Source organism: Lepidochelys kempii, chromosome 6 (genome assembly GCF_965140285.1).
Source record: "Lepidochelys kempii isolate rLepKem1 chromosome 6, rLepKem1.hap1, whole genome shotgun sequence".
NCBI classification, from domain to species: Eukaryota; Metazoa; Chordata; order Testudines; family Cheloniidae; genus Lepidochelys; species Lepidochelys kempii.
Genome location: NC_136385.1, coordinates 60,848,156 through 60,872,145, shown reverse-complemented (window position 1 = coordinate 60,872,145; position 23,990 = coordinate 60,848,156). Strand labels below are relative to the sequence as shown.

General features: G+C 43.5%; 1 protein-coding gene across 9 annotated transcripts in view; it reads left to right on the top strand.

Moving 5' to 3' along the window:
- Positions 1 to 23,990, top strand: part of AMBRA1 (autophagy and beclin 1 regulator 1) — a 199,053-nt gene that overhangs the window by 65,203 nt on the left and 109,860 nt on the right. For 8 of the 9 annotated variants that reach the window (XR_012159410.1, XM_078853294.1, XM_078853296.1 and 5 more), the window contains 3 exons: positions 4,504 to 4,686; positions 21,214 to 21,297; positions 21,964 to 22,064. Coding sequence is in view for 8 of the 9 variants with exons in the window: in XM_078853294.1 (XP_078709420.1) it covers positions 4,504 to 4,686; positions 21,214 to 21,297; positions 21,964 to 22,064 (368 nt within the window). In the remaining variant the exon portion in view is untranslated. The remainder of the gene's footprint in view (positions 1 to 4,503; positions 4,687 to 21,213; positions 21,298 to 21,963; positions 22,065 to 23,990) is intronic. The other variant, XM_073348170.1, reaches the window with a different exon arrangement.

Genomic DNA, 23,990 nt, shown 5'->3' with positions numbered 1-23,990 from the left:
TGAGACTCTTGGTGTCAAAGGGTTTGGGATCACAGCAGGAGTGGTGCATGATGGATCAGTTTCTTCAGTTCTCCACTAATGTGTCTCTTTGAATTGAAATTTCCTTGGGATTAGTCAGTGCCAGGCAGTGAGGCAGATTACCTGGGGTGTGTAAGGGTGAGGCGTCTTCTTGGAAAGATGCACTTTTGCTGCAGTGGGGAAGCCTCTGACAAAGGGCTATAGCAATTTATCTCTCAAAATCATCTCAAATGTGGTTCTGCTCTGAATTGTGGCTTTGTGGGCTGGGGACATATGGGAAGCACCATAACTGATCTGTTCCCTATGTTTGCTGCTGGTGATAGCAGAAAGAACTGAATAGGTCTCAGAATTACTAAGAGGTCTCAAAATGTAATTGTAAACAGGGAATCATCATCAAGTAGATGTATTTGTGGGACACCTCCTCCCAGAGGGATCAGTTCTTGGCTCTATGGTGTATAACGATTTGGGAAAAAACATAAAAACATCACTGATAAAGTTCACAAATGATCCAAAAATTGGGCAAATGGTAAATAAGGAAGAGGACAGGTCACTGATACTGAGCAATCTGGATCCCTTGGATGGCTGGGAGCAAGCAAACTATGCGTTTTAATATGGCTAAATATAAATGTCTACATCTAGGAACAAAGAAAATAGGCCATACTTACGAGATAGGGACCCTGTCCTGGGATGCAGTGACTGAAAAAGATTTGTTAGTCTCTAAGGTGCCACAAGTACTCCTTTTCTTTTTGCGAATACAGACTAACACGGCTGTTACTCTGAAACCTGAAAAAGATTTGTGAGTTGTTGTGGATAATCAGCTGAACATGCAATGTTGTGACTAAAAGGGCTAATGCAATCCTTGGCTACATAAACAGGGGTATCTCAAGTAGGAGTAGTGAGGTTATTTTACCGCTTCATTTGGTACTGGAATACCATTGCTGGAATACTGTGTCTGGTTTGGTGTCCACAATCTAAGAAGGATGTTGATAAATTGAAGAGGGTTCAGAGAAGAGCCACAAGAATGATTAAAGGTTTAGAAAACCAGCCATATAGTGACAGACTATAGGAGTTAAGTATGTTTAGCTTAACAAAGAGAATGTTAGGGGATGATTTGAGTACAGTCTCTAAGTACCTACATGGGGAACAAATATTTGATGATAGGCTCTTCAATCTAGCAGAGAAGGGTATAACTCGATCCCATGATTGGAAGTTGAAGCTAGACAGACTGGAAATAAGGTGTGACTTTATTTAGCAATGAAGGTAATCAGCCAGTGGAACAGGTTGTGGTAGACTCTGCATCACTGGCAATTTTAAAATCAAGATTGGATGTTTTTCTGAAAATGTTCTGGAAGCTTTTGAGGGGAAGTTCTCTGACTTGTGTTATACAGGATGTCAGGCTAGATGATCACAATGGTCTCTTTTGGCCTTGGAACCTACGAATAATTCTCACTAAATTGTATTCCTGTCAGAACCAGTTCTGGGAGAGTGAGCTGGAGTTTCTTGTGGTCTCTGTATCAATAACAGAATTGTTAATTCAGTTCCAATTACCAGAGCACATTTTGCCATTTGTTGCACCTGTGCTCTCCCCATACAGAACACAATAGGATTGAGCAGTGTAATTTAAGGCAGAGTTTGACTTGCAGAATCTTATTACTGGTGGGGATGCCTATTCCAGAAAGCACCTAGCTTGACTCTTATTTTGTGGTGAATGTGTAGTGCTGGCCGTTAGACAACCCCGTTTTGTACTTGTAAACTGAGTACAGTTGATCTGGAACCAGAAACAATGAGCCCCAGAAGGATATTTTTCAATCTTTTTCAGAGTGGAAGTGCACTTTAGTCTGCACTGTAACATTAGAGCCATTGTCTCAATATCCCGTCTCCTGTTCCTAGTGCATTTGCACTAGAAATGAGGTTTTTACCTCCCCATCCATAGGCGCAGGAACTATGGGTGTGGGGGGGTGCTGCAGCACCCCGGGCTGCCGGCCCCAAGCGCCTGGGCTCCCGGCTGCCAGTCTTAACTCTGGGGTGTGTGTTGGGGGGTGTTTGGACAGTGGCAAAGGGGTTGGCTTTCAGCACCCCCACTATTAAAAATGTTCCAGTACCATTAAAATAAATACATTCCAATGAGTGCATGAGGATTTTTCCTTCCATGATTCAGTGGGATGAGAGAGGCTGGAAGTGCAAAGTGAACTTTAAGGGCATAGGAGACACTTCTGAATTGCACTAGTTAAAATCTGAGCACAGTTCATTCAGGGCAGTCAGTGCAGACCAGGCAAAGAGTGAGACTCTAATCCCAAATAGTCAAGAGTTCAGTTCTAATCCTAAACAGGCATTTTTATAAACAGATAACTATCTCCCTAGCATACTAAGTATTTGAGGTGTTAAAGGTTTGTACCCCTAGTAAATCTTTGTACTAGAAAAATCACATGTACACATATATGCATGCGTACAGGAAACGCAAGAAGAGAAGGGAGAACATATCTTTTTTCACCAAGGAATTAGGGGATATTGACACATAATTGTTGATGCAGACCAAGGCCAAACTGCAGATGAGCAGGAATTAAGGTAAGCCTTCCTATCTGAGTGCAAGGCAGCTGGCCCTGCTTCTGTTGTGGTGTTTTTTAAACTATTTTTATTTAGGAAGTATTAACAGCATACAAATCCTTGCCATATAACTATCAGAAACAAAACAATAATCATTACAACAGTGAGCTTTTGTTTAAAGAGACATACAGGAATATAGTCATCAGATCTCTTTAGTTAACGGCATTATCACATTACAAAATGAGCATCATTACAACACACAAGGCTTCTTAACATGAAGGCATCCATCTGAGTTGGTAAATGCAGTGGTTAGCTGATGAGATTGCCCTCACTGAGTGAAACCTCAGCCCTTCTGTTTGCAAAGTGAGACAGAGCTGTTGAGCTTTGACGCCATTTGGCACACGTGTGAATATCCTGCTTTTTGGTGAGTGGCACTGTTCATCTACTGTGGTCTCTGAAGTGACCTTTCTGCTTACCCCAGTGACTTATGTAATTAGCCCCCTCTTCTGGATCAAGTGCTGCAGAAAGAAATCTGGATTATGACTGTTCGATTAGATATTGAATGACATATATTGGCCACTAAAAGTTGTGTGTTGTTGGCCTCCTGAGATTGTCTAATCAAGCATATGTAAAGAGAAAAGCAGGCTGGTATCAAGTAGGGAGTGTTGGAGAGTACAGATCACTAGAGCTAGTCTGTCATGTGGAAGGGTGACTCAAGACCCTAGTTGTCTCACTGGTCTTCCCAGTGAAAAGAGAATTTCATTGCTAGGCTCAGCTAAAGGAGATTTCTTCTGGCCAGCTATTAATATCATATTGACTACTAGGACATAGTCATTTCCCTGTCCACCTGCAACAGGTGCTGGTTATGTGCAGAAGCATTTATGTATGCTCAGGATTTATGGTATGGCAGTGGGGGGACTGCTAGGCACAGGTGAATAGACATTGGTTTCTCATTATTTCTTTCATACTCTTCGATATCCCAAAGTGCTTTACAGTAATAAGAATGTATATTCCAGGAGTGTAGCAACTGCTATCAGTCTCCATCTACAGACTGTTCACAGCCTAGGTTGATAAAATCTGTTTGATTATTGACCAGGTCATTAGAATTTAGTCCCTTGGGACTAAATTCTAAAGGGCCTTCAACAAAGTATTTGTTTGTAGCTCTTCATGAAAAATTAAGTTCCTCCTGTACCTTGTATTGTGGAGACTAGCAGCAGGCACAGACCTCTGCTTAACGTCTCATCTGAAGGTTGCTGCTGCCTTTCCCCTCAGAACTGATTAACAGGTCCTTATTGTGAATGGCCTTGGTTCTTGGTGGTTGTTCAGAGCCCTCTGCTGAAATTAGTTGGCTGAGGTGATGATAAATCAGGGGTTCTCAAATTGGGGGTCGGGACCCCTCAGGGGGGTCATGAGGGTATTACATTGGGGGTCGTGAGCTATCATTCTCTACCCCAAATCCTGTGTTGCCTCCAGAATTTATAATGGTGTTAAATATATTAAAAGTGTTATTAATTTATAAGAGGGGGTCGCACTCAGAGGCTTCCTGTGTGAAAGGGGTCACGAGCACAAAAGTTTGAGAACTATTGTGATAAATGAAAGAGCATGTTCCAAGGAATCTGAAGAAACAGTGTCTGTTAACCATCAGTGGTGCTGTCTGCAGATACTGTTGTCTGTCTCCCCAGCAGGAGAATGAGGTGGAAGGCTTATCTTTAAAGGGGAAGTTTCCTTGCGCTCTTCTCCATTGCTCCTTTCCTATTTTTTGTTTGTGTCTGTACTATCTATTTCCCAGCCAGTGTGTATGGGGTGCAATGTTCTTTTGCCATGATCACCTGGAAGCTCAGATTTCAACAGGAAAAGTAGGATTGCTCTCTCATTCTCTGCTCCTTTGGGCCCTCAAGTTACAGGTCATAACGTGTTTCTTTCTGTCTCTTCCTTTTTCAGGTTGTCTCCTGCAGCATATTATGCCCAGAGAATGATCCAGTATCTTTCCCGGAGGGACAGCATTCGCCAGCGCTCCATGCGTTACCAACAGAATCGTCTTCGCTCTTCCTCGTCATCTGCTTCCGCCTCAGAGAACCAAGGCCCGTCTGTAGAGGGAAATGATCTGGAGTTTGAAGACTTTGAGTAAGTTTGTGCACCCTGCCTCTTCCCACTACATCACACTGTCTACCCAATGGCTGCTCTATAAGTTTCTATTGCTCAGCAAGCAAACTTGTCTCAGGCTTGTTTAGGCCATTTGATCAGAAATTAGAGCAGCATCTGTCACTAATCAGTCCCCTACACTTTTATAACAATAAATGAGACACAAATTGAGCTGCCTACTTCGCTTCATGATGCCTCCAGCTGACTTGCTGCTGGAGTGCTGGTTAAGCAGAATCCTGTCCTGCCCTTCATATTAAGGGCAGAATCCAAGGAGGGACATGCACTCAAAGCTGTAGCAGAGTAGGAGCAAGTAATATCTTTCAGGGGACAGTGGTGCTTCATTGAGCTGAGTAGAGGGAGAGCACAGTCAGCATGTGCTTCCATTTTCCATTTACTATAGCTATGGAGACACCTTTGGGGGGGCTGGTGTCTATGGTGTCAGATAGCTCCCTTCTCACAGGGGTTATAAGGTTGAACCATGACTTCAGTACAGATGATAACTGGACCAGTGTGTGGCAGAAAGAGAGATTCCTCCAGTCAGAGCTGAGGACAGCAAACCTCTAGGATAACTGGTTCTCTCACCACACTCTCTGCTGAGTAGTTTTCCTCTTAGACGAGGCCATCCTCCATTCTTAATCCTCTATGCTGGGTTTCATGCAAGCCTCTGCTTGGAACTGTGCTGATGGGCCGTTCTGTGTTCTCACTTTGTGGCCCTGACAAACTGACTTGTAGCAAGTTCTTTCCACTATATGGAAGGGTGAGGTTCTTCACACAGCCATCTGACTAACTGTAGTGGGTTGCTCAAAGAGCTTGGGCACCACTTACTGTCAGAGGCACTGAGATAAGAAAGGTCCATCTTGCATTCCCTGCTCTGCTGATTGTGACCTTTCCATTCATTCACTATTTGTTCCATTTCGAAGTAGAATTTTCCCAGCTGTTGCAAGTATCCACTTTTATTTTGATCCTTATCACACTTATGTTCTCCACCCACAGGATCCCCACACAAAACAATCTGCTATGAGGTATTGGGACTGTGGGAGCCGTGAGCACCCCAATATCCTGGGCTTCTAGACTGTCCTCAACAGTGTCTCCTTCTGGCATCTGAAGGATTGACCTCTCCCACTGCCAGAGTTCTTACCCTCATTTCCTACAGCGCCATCTGCTGGGGTAGCAGCATACCCCATGTCTTTTGATTCAAGGTGAAGCCCCTTTTATGAAGGACAGTATTGATCCTAACACCTCCCAAAGTAGCAGCAGATAAATCCCTTTCCTGGTGAGGATTAAGGGGGTGGCAGAATTTTTCTGAAATGTTATTCTGTGGAGCTGTCATTTCATGCTCCAGCAATTAAATACTCGAAAGCGCAGGGGGAGTGCATGCATCTTCCCTTTTCATTGTGGCCTTGTTTGTGTAAGATGTAAATGAGGGGAGATATGCAGAAGTGTCAGCTGCCTAATAGCTTTCCCTAAGCAACTCTGCAGCAAAAGGAGCATCAGTGTGACAGCCTCATGGGCCCATTTTGTGAGGGGAGAGCCCAGCAAACACAGCTCTTAGTATTTCCATTCTTGCCTCCTATTCATCTTCTGGGAAAGGTGGTTCTGCTGGTGAAAATGGATGGTACGTTCTCCATTCACACAGCAAATCCGATACCTGTAGAGAAATGTGTTCCCCTGCAGATAATATTCACACAGTGCCAGAGCCCATTCAAGGAAGCAATTTACTCAGGCACACTGAGGTCGCCTTTCATTTCATGCTGAGGGAAAAGGAGTCTTTCTTCCTCTGTGCTAACTGAGCTTTTGGGAATGAAATTGCCATGTTGAATTCTGCCCTTCTGCATCTTAAGGGCCTTCTCTGTCTCTCTTTCCTCTGCTTCATTGTCTCTCTGGCTGATAACAGGGACCTAGCGTGGGGGCCTTTGCACTGGAACTTGTCTTGTGACTCATCTTTCAGTTTTGTCTGCTGACCTCTCGCAGTGAAGCCTTTTTTGTTTTCCTTCCACTTTCCAACTGTCCCTTCTGTGCTTTCCCTTTTCTGTTTCATCTTTCCCTTTTCTGCTCTTATTGAGTTGGTTTAGCTTCCACTGCTACCCGCACTCTCTAGAGCACCCCACCTTTATCCTTCCGTGGGCTCAAGGCATAACCTGGTTAATTTAGGCACCCCCACCCTTTCCCAGTTCCTAGGGCTCCTCGCGTATTCTTCTGAGGGTTTGCGGGGCCTTTTACCGGTGAAAGTGCCTTACACAGTAATATTCTTAACCTCTATTTATTAACAGTTACCAAAGCAGAATACACATGCTAAGCATACAGTGCTCACCGCTGCCAATAAGGCAGACATACTTTTCCTGGTGGCCAGTTAGGATCAGGTTGTCCGGAGCTCCTCCAGTTTCTGCCTGATATGGTTGGCAGGGTGTTGAGTCTGGCAGCTCTGACCCTGGGCTGTGTCCTGGAGTTAGATTCCAAGGAACTTCCTTTTGGACCCCAGTTTATATAGTGAAACTTGAGCCCTGCTTAGCTATACCTTACCCAATCATTTTAAACTAAAGTACTATAAACCAATTCTTTGACCAGTCCTAACATATTGTGAAACAATTCTTTAACCAATCATACTCCACCACCTTAATTGATTTAAATCTTGTGAAATTAGTTTTGTAACAGACAAACAAAGAACCAGACAGAAATCATATAGATAAACAATAGAGAAGCAGGAACCATGAAGGCAAAACAATAAAGACGTATAGATTTTACAATCACAACTGTTAATAAGTGATTCCTTGCCAGACAGCATGCTGTCAAACAGTTTTCTTAAGATGTTTAGAGATCTGTCTCCTTATCTGGTGATGGTGGGTACTGTTAGGACAGGAGCTCCTTCTTAACAGCCCAATAGTTCATTGTTTTAATGTAATTTAGATGGAATGCAGGGATGTGATTTTTTTTTCCTCTGCTTTGTAGCTCATGGCTGCTGCTGTCCTAATGTAGCTGCAGAAAAAAGGCCTCAGACCTTACACCACATCTCTCCAGCCTTCTGTGATGGATGAGAAAGATGGGGATAGGTCAGTACTTTGATCTTCCCTCATCACCATGCTTTTCAGCTTTCAGTGGCTTGCTTTTGCTTCTGGAATCCTAGAGAGCATTCCCTGAAGTGCCAGCAAACTACCTTGGTTTCTTGTCTTTCTATTCTGGATGAATCCGATTGTAAATTTCTCTCCCCCTCTTCAGTCTTTGTTTAGGGATCCTGGTGAAGGAGGCATATGTGATGGTTAGTACCCAAGTACTCTACTGGATCTGGGCCTCTGAGCAGGCAGCGATAGTTGTCATTCCCTCACCCTTTCCATATTTGCACAGGGCTCTGGAGGCCCAGGCCTTGTTCAGCCCCTTCACTCTTTCGCAGGGTTTTAAGGGTGTATTATTGTGTGCTTTCAGATTTGCTGGCCCACAAGAAACTTGTTCCCCAGCAGTGCCAATTCTACACTCTTGTGGCCCTGTAGCATTGCCACCAGTACCCACCTTCTCCTCCCTGCCCAAACCCCGCTCTCTCCTGTGCAACCCTGTTGGGATTTTCTCCTAAGACCAATTCTGTTCACTTCCCACTCATATATGTTTAACCTCTCAGCCTCAGCATACTTTTCCATACTAAGTTCTACTGACAACTGTAAGCTCAGGGCTTGTCTGCACAGGAAAGTTATGCCAGTATAAACTAAGATGTGAATTTAAACTGTTATAATTATAGTGGTATATCTCCCCATGCCGACACACTCTGATTCAGGAATAGGAGTGTCCATGTGGGGCCTTATTGGTATAACTATCTAACTACACTGATACAATTATAGCAGGATAACTGGTAAAAGTTTTCCCTGTAGACAAGCCCTCATCCATCTTGGGCTCCTTAATGTCCCAGCCTTGTTTGCAATCCTCCAGCATACTTGGAATGAGGAGCATGATTTGGTACATTTAATGAAGGGAAGATGTCCTTGTTGTTTTCAGTAAATCCAGCAGGCTTAAAATCCCTTAAATTGACTTGCACGAGAGAGCAGGTTTCTCTTGGAGATTTCCTTTCGCTTGGAGCACTTCTGACACGGGAGTCATCCTTGCAGTGGGCAGTGCTGTTGGGGTTCCTTGGACACCAGCAGGTTAAAATTTTTGCATGCAGTACAGATTGATTGCCATATTCATATGCAGAAATATTTCCGTGTCCTGAATTTCTGCCATCTATCTCCCTGTCTCTGTCTGCAGCAAGCATGGGAGAGAATGCAGATTTACTGTGTTTGTCAGAAAGGCAAATATTTAGGACGATATGTTGCTCTGTCTGAAAACCTTCACGGAAGTGCTTCACCACGGTTTCATAAAGGGTTTCAAGCCAAGGCTAAAGGTGTGATTGTGGCTGACTCCCTCTGTCTGCCTTCAAAAATGGGCTGCCTGTTAGAATATAGATTGGGAAGAGTTCAGCAATTACATTGTTTAATGTTTGTACCTTCTCCCCTTCTATATGTGTGCTGTCTGTCCCATTCTCTACTCTGACTATGGTACCATTCGTCCCATAGGAGAGGTCACTGTTGTACCAGCACTGCTCACTGTTAGCTCTGTTTCTTCGCTCCTAAATCCTGTAAATTGGACTGTGAAGCCGAACAATTCCCATCAGTACTGGGAAAGATCCTTTCTGATCTGTGACTGTGACACAAATGAGCAGTCCTTGGCAGAATCTCCTATGGACAAGGAGAGGGACTGGGCTCTTTGAACTGAGGTCCCATCATGGTATTTAGGTTTTTCAGCAATGCAAGTGCACTAGAAATGACTAGACAGAGATCTGTGATTGGAGTGTGTGCACTGCAGGAGACAGTCTTTGGCAGCCCCAGTCGGTAAGATCATGGGTTCATGACAGCCACCTATTGACTTGCAGAGTGGATGAGCCTTCTTCAGAATGTTCACATGCTTCAGAGCACCAAGGATTACTTGGTTCTCTTCTATAATGAGGCCAGCTGTGGAATATTTGGTTCCCAGACCTACGAGTCTCTTAGCAAGTTACCTTGCAGCAGGTATAAAGTAAATGCTCTCCGCATGGTAGGATAAGCCATGGCCTTTCCATTCAACAAAGGCCTCCAGTCTCCTACCTGCCTTCTCTCCACCATTCTTGACAGCCTCACTGACCTCTCACACTGGGATCTAAAGGAGTCATCTCAGAGTTCCTCCAATAGCTGTCATCTTTTCATAAAGAAACAGGAGGCTTTAGGATCCGAGAGCTGCACCCTCTGATCTTGATTTTATAAAGCAGAGCACTGGTTTACGTTCAGTGCCGCTCTCTTCTATCCTACCTGGAGATGTTCCATAATTATCAGATTTCCAGTGCCTTTGAGAACTTGAATTTACATGCACTGGCAGAAGTATGGGGTAGTTACTTCGGTGAGCAGCACAGAAGACTATTACTGTCTTTTCTTGTCATGGTGACTTCTCCATTCCAGGCCAGCTTATAAGTAAAGCTTGTGAGGTTGGCTTGGTCTGCTTATTTACACATACACAAAGGGGAAAGATATATGGCTGGCTAAACATTCAGCCAGGAAGATCAGGAGATCCCCTCTTTCTGAAGAGGATATATAAGGTGACCAGTTCTGAGATGTAGGCCAGAAGGGACTGTGATCGTAAGACCTTTAATGCAAGAACAAGAAGTGTCATCCTGGATGGTTGAATTTATATGATCACCATATAAATAAAATGGAAAAAAGAAACTAGCAGATGCATACATGAGACTTCTGGGTGACATGTGCCTGGCCCAGAAATGCTGATGAGCAGAAACTTCTAGGACCTTGATGTACAAATACTCCAGTCATAGCTATTACATAAGATCTTAAGAACAGCCATACTAGGTCAGACCAATTGTCCATCTAACCCCATATCCTTTGATTTGACAGTGGCAAATGCCAGGTGCTTCAGAGGGAATGAACAGGTAAACATCAAATGATCCATCCCCTGTTGTCCACTCCCATCTTCTGGAAAACAGTGGCTAGGGACACCCAGCGCAGGGGGTTGCATCTCTGACTATCTTGGCTAATAGCCACTTGGGTCCTAGCCTTCTTAACTTATCTAATTCTTTTTTTAACCCCATTATAGTTTTGGCCTTCACAACATCCCCTGACAACAAGTTCCACAAGTTGACTGTGCATTGTGTTAAGAAGTACTTTCTTTTGTTTGTTTTAAACCTGCTGCCTGTTAATTTCATTGGGTTATCCCTGGTTTTTGTGTTATGGGAAAGGATAAATAACACTTCCTTATTTACTTTCTCCGTATCATTCATGATTTTATAGACCTCTCTCATATCCTCTCTTAGTCATTTCTTTTCCGAGCTTTCCCAGTCTTTTTAATCTCTCCTCATATGGAAGCTGTTCTATAACCCTAATCATTTTTGTTGCCCTTCTCGGTACCTTTTCCAATTCTCATATCTCTTTTTTGAGATGTGGTGACCAGAACTGATGCAATATTCAAGGTGTGGGCGTACCAGGGATTTATATAGTGGCATTATGATATTTTCTGTCTTATTGTCTATTCCTTTCCTAATGGTTCCTAACTACTTGTCTCTCTGCAGGAGATGTAGATGTGAAAATTGCAAATTGTCTGTGATCACTTTTACTGGCATAACTACAATGAATACTCTTCTGAGTGATGGTTTCTTGTCACTGGAGTCCAGATAGAGCTGTTAAAAGCAGGAGCTTAAATTTTTTCTGTACCTGACTTTATTATTCCATTTTCTTCCCAGATCCTCTTTCTCTCTCTTGCTCTGCATTTAAGGAGGAAGCATAGTGGGGTAATGATTTAAGCTTACTCCTATCCCACATTGCTTTGCTTCCCATGGTTTGATGAAGAGGTGCATTCTCAGAAGCAGTTTAAGTAGAAAGGGATCACCTAGGACTTGGTGGTGGTTTTTGTTTTCGTTCTGTCTTTCTACTAAAAATCTTTGGATTGGGACACTAAGCACTCGGATATCACTACCAAACATGCAACAATTTATATTAATTATATTCATCTCCTTTAAAACAGTGCAGGTAAAGAACCCTGCAAGATCTGGAGGAATAGGAAAGGTACTGAATCTACACTTTCCTTACTAGTGCTTGGGAAGTGTCTTAATTTGGCCTGTGACCTACTCATCATAGCCTGCAGCTCTGTCTTCCCTGATTCTTTACATTTATTTTTACACTCTTGCACCCCTCTTCTTAGTCCTAATGCACAGCGACAATGTCTGGATGTAGTGATAGTTCAAGACTTCTTCCTTGCAGTGGGGCTGCTATTAGCAGAATATTGTTAGCTTCTGCAGAATAGCATCCTGTTACCATGAATGCTGGCTCCCACAAGGGTGCTGCTTGGTTAAGTTTTTGCATACCAGTGCCAACTTAGACTTCAGTAGCTTGAGCTTCCTGGCAACACTGCTCTCACAGCGTTGATGGCTCCAGCTTCCTGAGCAATTCTGATGACTCTCAACAAGATGGGGCACTCTTAAAACAATGTTCTTTCCTAAAAGTAGCTCCAGGAAGTAACCACCTGTCTGTATTCTGCGATTGCTGCCTGTAACTCCCTCACACAACAGCATTATGTTCATTGCCTTCCATTTGCCTGGAGTTTGTACCAGTGAAATTGATGAGCAGAAGGGATCAAACATGGTTGACAGGGAATGGGGGAGCAATTTGGGAGGAAGGGAGAGTCATTGCTTGCATCTGATTGGCCATACAGGGCTTTGGTGTTAAATGCTCTTTGATCTTCCACAAGGTCATGATCCCAAACAAATAGTATCTGCACTTTCAACTCTTTTTTTTTTTTCCCCCCTCATCACCTGTTGGGTGAGAATCCTGGAGTCTGTTAATGGCTCAATATGTAGAGAAGTGGCTTTGTTAATTTTTGACCCCTAAGTCCAGTATGGATATTGAAAGTCCACAGTGAGCAGCCAGTGTATGTTGCAGGGCTGTAAACTGCTTGCAGAGTAGCACAAATTACTGTGAGTGTTCTCGCTGTTAGGGGTAGACCTGGTGTGAGGTCTCCCAGTCACACTTACTGATGGGAAGTAGTCAAATGGACAGTACATGTTGGGAACTTTACCTTGGCTAATGCAGTTGTCGTATCTCTGGAAGGAGGCTGGTTCCTGGGTGCTGTGCTCTGTTTGTACAGGCAGAGCCCTAGTGATGTTCCAGACAGAACCTGCATGGTTGTGGTAGTTTTATATTATTTTGCTATTTACAGCCAGTTTCAGTCTATCCCATGAAGCTTCAAAGCACTAATGACTAATGCAGCCACTGATTTGGTTAGTCTCATTTCAAAAGGTGGTGGTGGGTCCCTAATCATGTGTCAGTGTGACAGGTGGGATTGGAATAGACACAACTGGTTACCTGTTCAGAACGTATATAGTAAGCCTGTGAGTCTGTTTCACTGTGCTTTTAAATCTGTCTTTTTCTGAAGTGATTAATCCTCAGCATTTAGCAGGGAGCTGCTGCTGTGTTTCTCTTTTGACCAGGTGATGAATCCTCTAGTATGTGGTACTTGTCAGAGATACTTGACCTTCTGAAGTGCGTTTTTTTATCTTGTAAAACTCATTTTTTTTCTCCCTGAATGGCCCTCTGAGAGGTAATCAAGACTGTGTTCTTTTTGGCGGTCAGGAGAGCTGTTAATAAATGCAGCCATCTACAATCCTGCTGTCTTAAGGAAGCTTTAGCTGATAAATTGATGAGGATTTCTCTGGTGTTTCCCTTGGAACAGCTTGTAGTGAAAGATTATCATATTTAGCATTCAGAAGAAAAAGGTGAAATACTGGGAAGGTACCATGTCTTTACTAATTTTACCTGGCTATCATCTCAGTTGTTACATGCACTAGAGATGAAAAAGACCTATTCTGTTAGTTTCCATCTCTTCAGCCAGGACAGGATTGTTCCCTGCAGTCTGTCTCTAGTGCTTTATCTGCTACCTTTGGGAGTTTATTCCACAGTCCTAATACATCTCTCCCTGCCAGTAAAGAGATTTTTGGTGTAGCCTAAATTTTTACTTTGCTTAATTTTACCCCATTCTTTCTAATTACATCCCTGTGTTTCACCTTAAATATTTCTTCCTTCATGATTATTGCATCCTTCAAATACTTGTAAATGTTTGATCCCTGTTTACTCATTTCTTACAAAGTTATGCTTGTATAATTGTGATTCTTTTCTTCTAAATCCCTTAAGCCCTTTACCTACTGTGGGTGTTAGTAGTTAGTTCTGTCCTTGTAATGTCTAGGTGCTGTGCACATGCGCACACATGCGTGCACCCTTCCTGCCCAAAGAGATCTGGTAATGAGATATCCAGAATTAAGTGCAGTATTTTGGGGAGGGTGTCCCTATGCCCAAAACTGTGTCAAGAGCAATTGTCGCCTTTCTGCTTTGGGGCATGAACATAAGAACGGCCTTCCTGGGTCGGACCAAAGGTCCATCTAGCCCAGTATCCTGTATTCTGTCAGTGACCAATGCCAGGTGCCCCGGAGGGAATGAACAGAACAGGTAATCACTAAGTGATCCACCCCCTGTCACCCATTCCCAGTTTCTGGCTAGGGACGCCATCCCTGCCCATCCTGGCTAATAGCCATTGATGGACCTATCCTCCATGAATTTACCTAGTTTTTTTTTGAATCCTGTTATAGTCTTGGCCTTCACAACATTCTCTGGCAAGGAGTTCCACAGGTTGACTGTGCATTGTGTGAAGAAATACCTCCTTTTGTTTGTTTTAAACCTGCTGCCTATTAATTTCATTTGATGAGGCCTTTGAAATTGAGGGTCTGGGCGCAGAGTACAGTAATCTCAGGTGGAGTCTCCCAAAGAGGGACTTCCCATCATTGCTCCAACAGGAGACTTTTTGCTGTCATGTTGTATTGCATACTTTTGTCTAATTTGCTGCCTGTGTTCATACCTAGTGATGTCTCTGCATTCTGCTTCTTTGTTATCTCCCTTTTATTGAATGTTTGGGATTATTTTTTCCCAGATGTGTAGTTGGTTTCCATTTTTCCACGTTTTGTTTTTATTTACTGCTCATATTTCTCTTTTATAAGGGGCTTTGATCCTTGTAAGTGCAAGTCAGTGAAAGTTGAGGGCGCTTCCAGAAAGAGCTGAGAACCCTGCACTATCAGGCCTTAGATCCCTTTGTTTCTCTGTCCTCAATGATGTTTGCATCTTTTCCCTATTCAGGGCAAAATTAGCCGTTAATTTGTCTTCAGTGGCACCCCATGCAACGCACATCCTTTACTTACCAGCATGGGTATGTAGGGTGACTGACAACACATCCTTAGTATCATCCACACATTTCATTTAACATGCTATTTCCTTCCTCCTTCATATCTGTTATGGATTACAGGGTGTGCTATGCCTTGCACCCCTCTGTAGTCTCTTGTGCAGGGGTGGCCAACCTGTGGCTCCGGAGCCACATGCGGCTCTTCAGAATTTAATATGTGTCTCCTTGTATAGGCATCGACTCCAGGGCTGGAGCTACAGGCGCCAACTTTCCAATCTGCTGGCGGGTGCTCACTGCTCGACCCCTGGCTCTGCCACAGGCCCTGCCCCCACTCCACCCCTTCCTGCCCCCTCCCCTGAGCCTGCCGTGCCCTCGCTCCTCCCTCCCCCCTCCCTCCCTCCCAGAGCCTCCTGCACGCCACGAAACAGCTGATCGGAAGGGATGGGGAGGTGCTTATCAGTGGGTGGGAGGAGCTGGGAGCAGGGGCAGGAGCTGATGGGGGGGCTGCTGATATATTACTGTGGCTCTTTGGCAATGTACAATGGTAAATTCTGGCTCCTTCTCAGGCTCAGGTTGGCCACCCCTGTTCTTGTGAGTACACGCTTCCTAGTGATAGGCCTTGAACTTTCACTCACTTCAGGGGAGGTCCTGACTCTTTCACTGGATCTCCAGGCTTCAATACCTGTGTTTCTTCCTATAGCTCCTTTAGCAGGGCCAGTTTGGCTTGGCTGCCTGCAGGAATCTTCTCTCTTAGGAGATGTGACTGGGGCCCCGGGGGACCACACTGAGGTTACCCAATTAGGGCAAACTGCAAAAAATGGGGCAGGCAATCCCCAAAGCTGGTGGCTATTCCAATACTTAGATTTACCAAGCCACTACAAAACAGCTTCCACAATACCTTAGTGGTTGCACAGAAGCCAAAATACAGTTCCATTATAGCAAACCAGTCTTGTGCTTCCACCCAGACACCCAAGTCAAATATGAAAGTTCTACCAATCCCAAAGGATTGGACACATCACCTCCCAAATTAATGACTATTTCAGATCTTACCCAAATACATGCTTACAGCCAATTCTTATTAACTAAACTAAAATTTATTAAAATGAAAAGAGAGAGTGAGTATTGGTTAAAAGATTAGAATACATACAGACATGAGTACAGTTCTGAGATTAATTTCCTAGTAGAGATGGTGATCTATGGAGTTACAAAGAGTTCTTAGAATTAGTCCATAGGTTCAGTCCAGTGTTCGTATCCAGGGTGATCCAGGTGGGACTGGAGATCTCAGTCTTATGACTTAAGCTTCCCCTACATAAAGCCACAAGCAGATCTGAGATGAAAAGGATCAGGACCTAAGGGTTTTATATAGTTCAAGGCCTTCTCTTGGCAGCTCAGCGTTCTTAGGCGAACAATAGGCAATCATCGAGACTCTGAAGTAGACCTATTTCCTAAGCATCACTGGTAATTAGCTATACCGATTAACATAAGGCAGTTGCCTGTTTTCCACCATTCACAGGTGATTTGCTATACATTTCAGAGAGAGATCAATACAGTGATATTAATATATTTACAGGTTTCAGAGTAGTAGCCGTGTTAGTCTGTATTCACAAAAAGAAAAGGAGGACTTGTGGCACCTTAGAGACTAACAAATTTATTTGAGCATAAGCTTTCGTGAGCTACTTTAAATGTTAAGATCTCCTTTTGGTCTCTGAATTAACAAGCTACAGCATAGACAGAAGCTGTTTGATTACATTGTTAACCTCTGACAGTATATATGTAAACACACAAAAACACAAACATTATCTACTAATATGTCCCTAAAGATTGACTTTGGATTATTTATCCTGCAGGATGCTTAACCCTTTCTGGCCATGTGTCATAGGAGCTTTGTACCCGAAAATGTATGTGGGGTCACTGTTTTGAAAAGGCTGAACTAAGTTCTACTTATTAGTCAAAAGGAACACAGTAGTGGAGAAATGGGTAAAAATAACAAAGCAGGGTTACACATGTGAATCTTACTGAAACTTTATTCTTTCCTGGCAAGTTTTGGGTAAGTTGCACATAGCCTAGACACTTCTCCTGGACTGGGACAGTCAGCCCATGAAGCATACTCCATGTCTCACTGTCAGAGAGTCACCTCCAGATGCAGCTGCTCACTCATACTCTTTCCTCTCTAGGCAGGAGTCTTTTAACAGTTTAGTGTCCCTTTGATCCTAGGCTTAGACCTTGGAAAAATAAACCTGCTGTGGGTATTTCCCAGTCAATAGCTCTGCCAAGGTTCTGTTCAGGAACTGTTATATTCTTTCTGGAGGTATCCTGACTTTTCTCTATCACTGGTTTGATTCCTCCTCCAAAAGCCTTTGATTGATTTAGCTCCATGCAGTCATACAGAATAATATCAAGCATGTAAACTGAGGTACATATAACTAGAAATATGAAATTAGAAATAATACATAAATTTCCCAGGAGCTCCACAATGTAACCAAAGATGATAAAATCAAACCCAGTGCCTACTTTGCCAATTATTTATCACTTTTTTAAATCAATCTTTAACTACTTTCCTACCCATGTGATTGAAATTTAAATATGATTCCATTATAAACAACTTTGCTCTAACCCTTTAAATTAGGTTTTGTAAAACACTGTATAAAATGCTCTAAATAAGGTTTTTAGTTATACCTCTACCACATTGCCTTGATCTGCTAACTTAGTAATTCTCTAAAAAGCAATTAGGTTTGTCTGGCATGATTTGATATTTATAAGCCTGTTCTGCTTACTGCTTATACCTCCTAATAAACTTACATGGGATTTTCAGAAGTGTTCAATGTTGACCTAACTCTAGTCCCATTGCAGTCAATGGGAGCAGTTAGACCAACATAGAGTGCTTTTGTCAATACCATCCTAAACCTTTAGAGATTTTCTTCTATTTGATTGTTTTATTAAACTGGGAAATTAAATGTGCAGGATAGTAATTACCAGGATCACTCTTCTTCCCTTTCCTGAAGATCTCCATTACATTTTGCTTTTCTCCAGTGTCTTGCTAAACTTCTCAGTTCTAAGCCATTTTTTAAAAGCATTAAGTTTGGTAAGTTAACTAACTTCCTTCTTTACATGCATGAATTTGTAGTTCTTGTTTTTTCAAATCTGCTTTTATCTGTTTATATCAGAGCTTGTCTACACTTACCGGGGGATCAATGCATCAGTGATCGATTTAGCGGGTCTAGTGAAGACCCGCTAAATTGACTGCAGATTGCTCTCCTGTGGACTCTTGTACTCCATCTGAACGAGCAGCGCAAGGGGAGTCGACAGGAGAGCGTCTCCCATCAACATAGCATAGTGCAGACCCTGCAGTAAGTAGATCAAAGTACGTCGACTTCAGCTACGTTTTTCATTGTTTGTTGGCATGGTCATGTTTATAGCCCAGATCCTGACACTGGGAAAGACAGCACCTTTTTCTTTCCTTTTTCCCCCCTCTTTGGCAGGGGAGATATTGGGTTGATTTCAGGGGAGTAGCTGCTTTTTGTATAGAAGGGATCCACTTATTCAAGTTGTGCGTTTTGCTCTGCAACTGAACACTGTAAATCTTCCTGATGCTCAGCCATGGTAGCTGGTGAGTCTAATAAGTAGCTGACACACAGACGGAAAATTCAAAGCTGAGATAGAACTCAAGTTACTGGTATGGAATATAAAGTCCCACTAGTACTTTGGAGAACTTTGTTGGAAACTTGTTTCATTCCTTGCAGCACTACTTCATTTTGGCATACAGTCGTGTTAACATCTGCTCTCTGTAAGCAGAATATATATTGTACAGAAATAACACAGAAAGCACCATCCATCTTTACCAATCTGTAGGCTTTATCTCCTTTTTAGAAGGTGCAGGAATAATCTTCAGCTGGCATTAGGGTAACACCAGCTGCTCCAGCTTTTCAGCAGTAGATGAAGGCTCTCAGGTAACACAGATTTCAGACATTCAGTATGTGATGATGAGCATGGGATTAGGTAAAGATTCTGTAAATTAGTAGATCTAACTAGAAGGTGTCTGCTTGTAATATTCCTCCTCTTTCCTCTCCCCCTAGGCTGTCCATCTCATCATTTAATCATCTTGTTCTTTTTCTTCAGGGACTACAATAAATGGCAATCTTCAGCATTCTTTGGGAATATGGCCTGCTTTTCTTCTTTCTTATCCCAAATCCTGTTACCTGGAGGCCAGGCACACTTGGGGCAGGTGGTTTGAAACTGTAGGATTTGCTTTACCTGCCAATTCACTAGAATTCTTGTTTGTTTACTTTCAGGCCACATTACAAGGCCTGTCTCTTCTCTCAAGCTATTTCTGTGCGGGGGAGGAGAGAGGAATGAATTGGTTGATGTGGCACGGTAAGAGAGCTCTGAGGTATCTGGTTGGATTTTGAAGGTAGGGTTTAAGACATTGAATTATTTTTATGATATTTACATGGGAACTGGCAGCATTCAGCAGGTGCATTTTAAAAATCAAAATGAATAATTACTAGTCACTGTGATGCTTTAGGTCTCTGAACCTGGTTGGAGAGGTGGCTATGGGCATTTGCATTCTTTTTTTTTCCTCTTTATTTCTGTCAGCCTGAATTAATTTCTCATTCCTTTAAAACTTGCTAGAGAAATATTTTTAGATGCAGAGTTTTGCAGGGTGCAGCCTGCTGATTTCTCACTGCGATTCTCCCCTGCAAAAAGCAGCTTCTAACTCCAGTGGTTGTCTCTGTGTTGCTGGTCTAAGGGGTTCTCTCTGGGCTAGTTTTGCCTCTCTTCGCTGATTGCCAAACACCCAGCGTGGTTTGAGGCTTGTTAAGAGTTTGAAAAAGCAGATTTGTCTTGGCTTTTTACTAGCTTTAACTGTATGCAGTGGTCTTTGTGCATATTGCTCCCTGTTCTTCAACAGCTTCTTCCTCTCTCCCTCCCCACGCAGTGAGACGAGACTGGGGAGTGGTGCAGGTGGTGGGGGCGGGGGGAATAGATGTTTTTTTTCTCTTTGGCAAGAGAATGAAGTGGAGTGCTGACATACATCATCTTTGATGGAAAAACTCCACGGCATTCTTTCTGCTATTGATCTGCTTCTTAATGGCCAGGAGGCCTCTTAGTCAATGGGAGACAAGTACAGCAACTTGTTTTCCTTTGCAGACTTCAGGAGCCCTGCTGGTCCCATGTAAATTATGCGCCGAGATCCAGCTATGTGGCCAAGCACTACGACTGCAGGCTGTTCAGGCAGATGGGGAGAGAAATGGATGGATTTCCTTTTCTGGGCTTTTGTTTTAGATTTGATGTTGATGAAGTAAAGTTTAAGATGCTAATGAGCTGTGGAGTGCAACCTCTGCTCTTCTGTTCCTGGTTCTTCAGATAAGTGGGAAACAACCACGTAATGGACCCTTCTCAGCCCACATTTCCTTGCTTACTGTTAAAAAGAAATTACACGCACAGCTTGCTGGAGTGGGTTAGGAATTTGCTGCTACCAGGGTTGTTGCATCAGAAAGAGACTTAATATTCCAAAGACTCTAGGAATGAGGATGTGTAGCTCTCGAAGCTTCTTGCCTTCAAAGTGCTCTGCAAACATTAGCTTCTCTTCTTAACTCACTGGGAGGTAGCCAAGTATTATCCCCATTTACAGATAAGGATCTGTGACCCAGGGCAGAGAACAGACTTACCCAAGGTCATGCAACAAGTCATTCTCAGAAATGGGAATAGAACCACCTCAGTAGTTCATTTCAGAGCAGATTTTGGAGTCGGAGATAGAGTCCAGGTCCTTTTGTGACTCTTCACTATCCTCCTTGCCATATTACTCCAATATATTAAGCTGTGTGGCTTACTAGAGTGGTGAGGAAAAGGGGGATCGTTTGTCCATTCTTCAAGGAACACCTGAAGTCCTCCTTTTGTGCTCCGGATCGAAATGAGTTGTTTTGAGGGGGTTGAATTCCTAGCTGGGACTGTTTTGTTTCTTTTATCTGTCTCGTCTGGGAAAACTCACTGTGGGATATGGAATCATTTAAAGCTGACCGTGACAAAACAGTGAAGAATAGACTGCAGGGAACAGTCCTGTACTAGCACCTCTGGAGATGAACTATGGAACACAAGAGGCTTGGTATGTGAGAATCACTTTGAGATTGTTGGTGAAAGTTGCTTTGGGAATACAGAATGTTGGAGGCTGATGGTACCTCTGGAGCTCTCTGGCATTACACAAGGTGGTAAATTAAGGTTGCAGGTGTTTCTTTCCTGGGGCCTTGTCTTATTATGTGGATATTTTAATGTGCAATATTTTTTGTTTTACTGAAGGGACAATGGAGACAGATCAAGGCACCGAGCTCCCCGGAACGCCCGTATGTCTGCACCATCGCTTGGGCGCTTCGTTCCCAGGTGAGACCTGTAAACCCATCTGGAAATTGGGATAGAAGCTTGGCAGTGCCACTTACAACAGAGCTCTCTGCTGCCATGTCAGAGGCTCAGATTCAGTTGCTTGCACGGATGTGATGTGAATTAGGTTATCAGTGTCTGGGACTCTTGTGGATGCCTGGCCCTCCTCTTAGAAAAGAGAGGGTGAAATTAGTGTGATTAGCTTTCATAGCCACATTCCCCAAAGCCCTGTCCTGAGCTTCCTTAACTGGAAATTGACAGCTGTAGTGTGGAGCCAAAATGGAAGGGAGGAGAAAATCTGATGGGGATTCTCAGGGAAGCATACTGGGTCAAAGATGAAAGAGGAGGGAAGAGAGAAGATGGGGATTAGATTGCTGGTATAGCTCAGCAGGTCTTCAATTCCATCTTGGCTGGATGGAGCATGTGGTGGTGCGGGGGAGGGTTTGTGCTCCTGAGCCATGACCTGCCATTTTTCTGCTGGATGGAGCACTCAGATAACTGGGCTCCTCTCTTTGACCTCCCTTTCCCCCTGTTAGGGTCCCAGAGCCCAGTACTGCTTGCCAAAATTAGATGGGATTCCTGCACTAGAGTCTAAGTTTCCTGGCAACACATTTGAGGTTTTTCTCAGTGTGTGGGGTGTTTCTCACAGCGTGCTCTCTCTTTCTTTAGGCGTTTCTTGCTGCCAGAGTACTTACCTTATGCTGGGATTTTCCATGAACGCGGACAGCCAGGGTTGGCCACCCACTCTTCTGTTAACCGGGTCTTGGCAGGTAAAGAAATACCCCTTCTGGAATATAGAGACCTGTGCTAGGTGGAATTCTCTCCAGAGTCTGCACATAGTGGGTCGGCCTGGAAAAAGAACCTATGAGAAATGTGTGTCCATCCTGGTATTGGTATGTAAAGCTCCTGAACTAGCAGAGGATGTGGAACTAGATACTATAGTGATGGGGTTCATACACGTGCCTAGAAGTTGCAGATTCCGTACTTTGAGTGCATATTAGGCTCTGTGCTGAGATTTCCCTAAGGAAGGGGGAATTTAATAATTCTCCTGATGTTTAATTCCCTCCCCAATCTGATTTTTTTTTTTTTTAAAGCAATCTGACAGCCTAATGATCAGCTTGCTGCAGGTCCTTCTAATTGAATTATAGGGTGCCTTGTTCATGTTCCGGCTGGCAAGCCACTCACAAGGGAGCGCGGGATTCAATTAAGATCCTAATAAGTGCGTGTTAAAACCTCGGCTGCCACAGCATACAGGAGCCTTAAAGGGCAGGCGGGGGTGGAATGGAAGAGGAGTGGGGCTTTGGCAGCCAGTGAATGAAACAGTTTTATATGATAGATGGTATAATTCTTGAGTGCTTCTTGGTGGCGCTTGAGCTGCTCTGTGATCAATACCAGCAGTGGAGAGACTTTTTTGGATAAGGGGAAGGTCTATCTATGTACCTGCCAGATGGAGATCCATTGGCTGCTGCTACTATTGGCAATGGGGCACATGTGGGAAAGGCATAAAACCCCCCTGGAAGGAGCGTGGTCTCCCATCTAGTCTTTCTCTCTCACTGTGGTGTGTTCAGGCAGAGGTTACCTGTGTGGGGAGAGCCTGTGTATTGTCAAAGTCAGATTCAAGGCTCACAGAATTTGTCAGATCACTCTGTTTATTAGCAAAGCGCTTTGCCAATGCACCCAGATATGTGAGCCCCCTGCAAAAGCTCAAGCTAACTTATTTATACAGATAAGCCAAAGCCAATTTAACATAAGAGACAAAAGGAAGATAAACTGACAAATATACATATATATCTTATTTGCAGACTAACGTTTACCAATCTCCTAGCTCAATAGAAGCTCTAAGTTAATTAGTTTGAGGACCCATAGTCTCACACTCCTTAATGTTTCTCTTCCTGACAACTATATTTCAACAAACCCTTCAAGCAGCATTTCTTTAATGAATTATAGTTTAAATATAATTCATTCTACTTCCAAAGTATTTTGCGTGGCTATATAGTATAGTGTGCCAGCGTAGCCTTTTAAAACCTCATTGTCATCTGTAAAATCCAGAAATGTCTCCAGATCTTTGTATCTCACTTGCCTCCTAGTCATCCTGTCGCAACAATTGCAAGAGTAGCCAAAGCACAGGCTGTGGAGCACCTCCATCCCACTACCTGATGAGCAGGGAAGCCAGCTTGTAGCATTTAGCTGATGCACATACTTTCCTCATGACTGTTGCTTGTGTGGAATTTGGCTGTCTGCTTCTGGAAACAGCTCACTAGCAGATAATTACTTGCTGCCAGGCAACACTGCAGAACTCTTCTGTAGTCGGGCTTTGTTGGAGACATCTGCCTTCAGCCCTCCCTGCACAGCACCTCTTTCCCAGCAGCTGAGGAGCATTCTATCTTTTCCTGGCATTTAGCTTTAAGATACTCAGTCAGTGGGCTCCTGGCTTCCAATGATTCCTTTTAGTATTCTACTTCCTCTTCCTTCATGATGTTCTGATGGAGAGTAACCCAGTCCAAGAGCCCAAGCCCCTCTCAGTGCAGAAAACGTAACCCCCACAATTCAGATGTAAAAACTGCAGCACCCTATCACAGAGACTTCATTAAGCTAAGCAAGCAAGGTGTTTACAGCTCCTCCACTAAATCTCCCAATGACCAAGGTCCATCCCAGTCTACTCCATGGCAAGATGGATCTAAATTCTATGGCAAGGC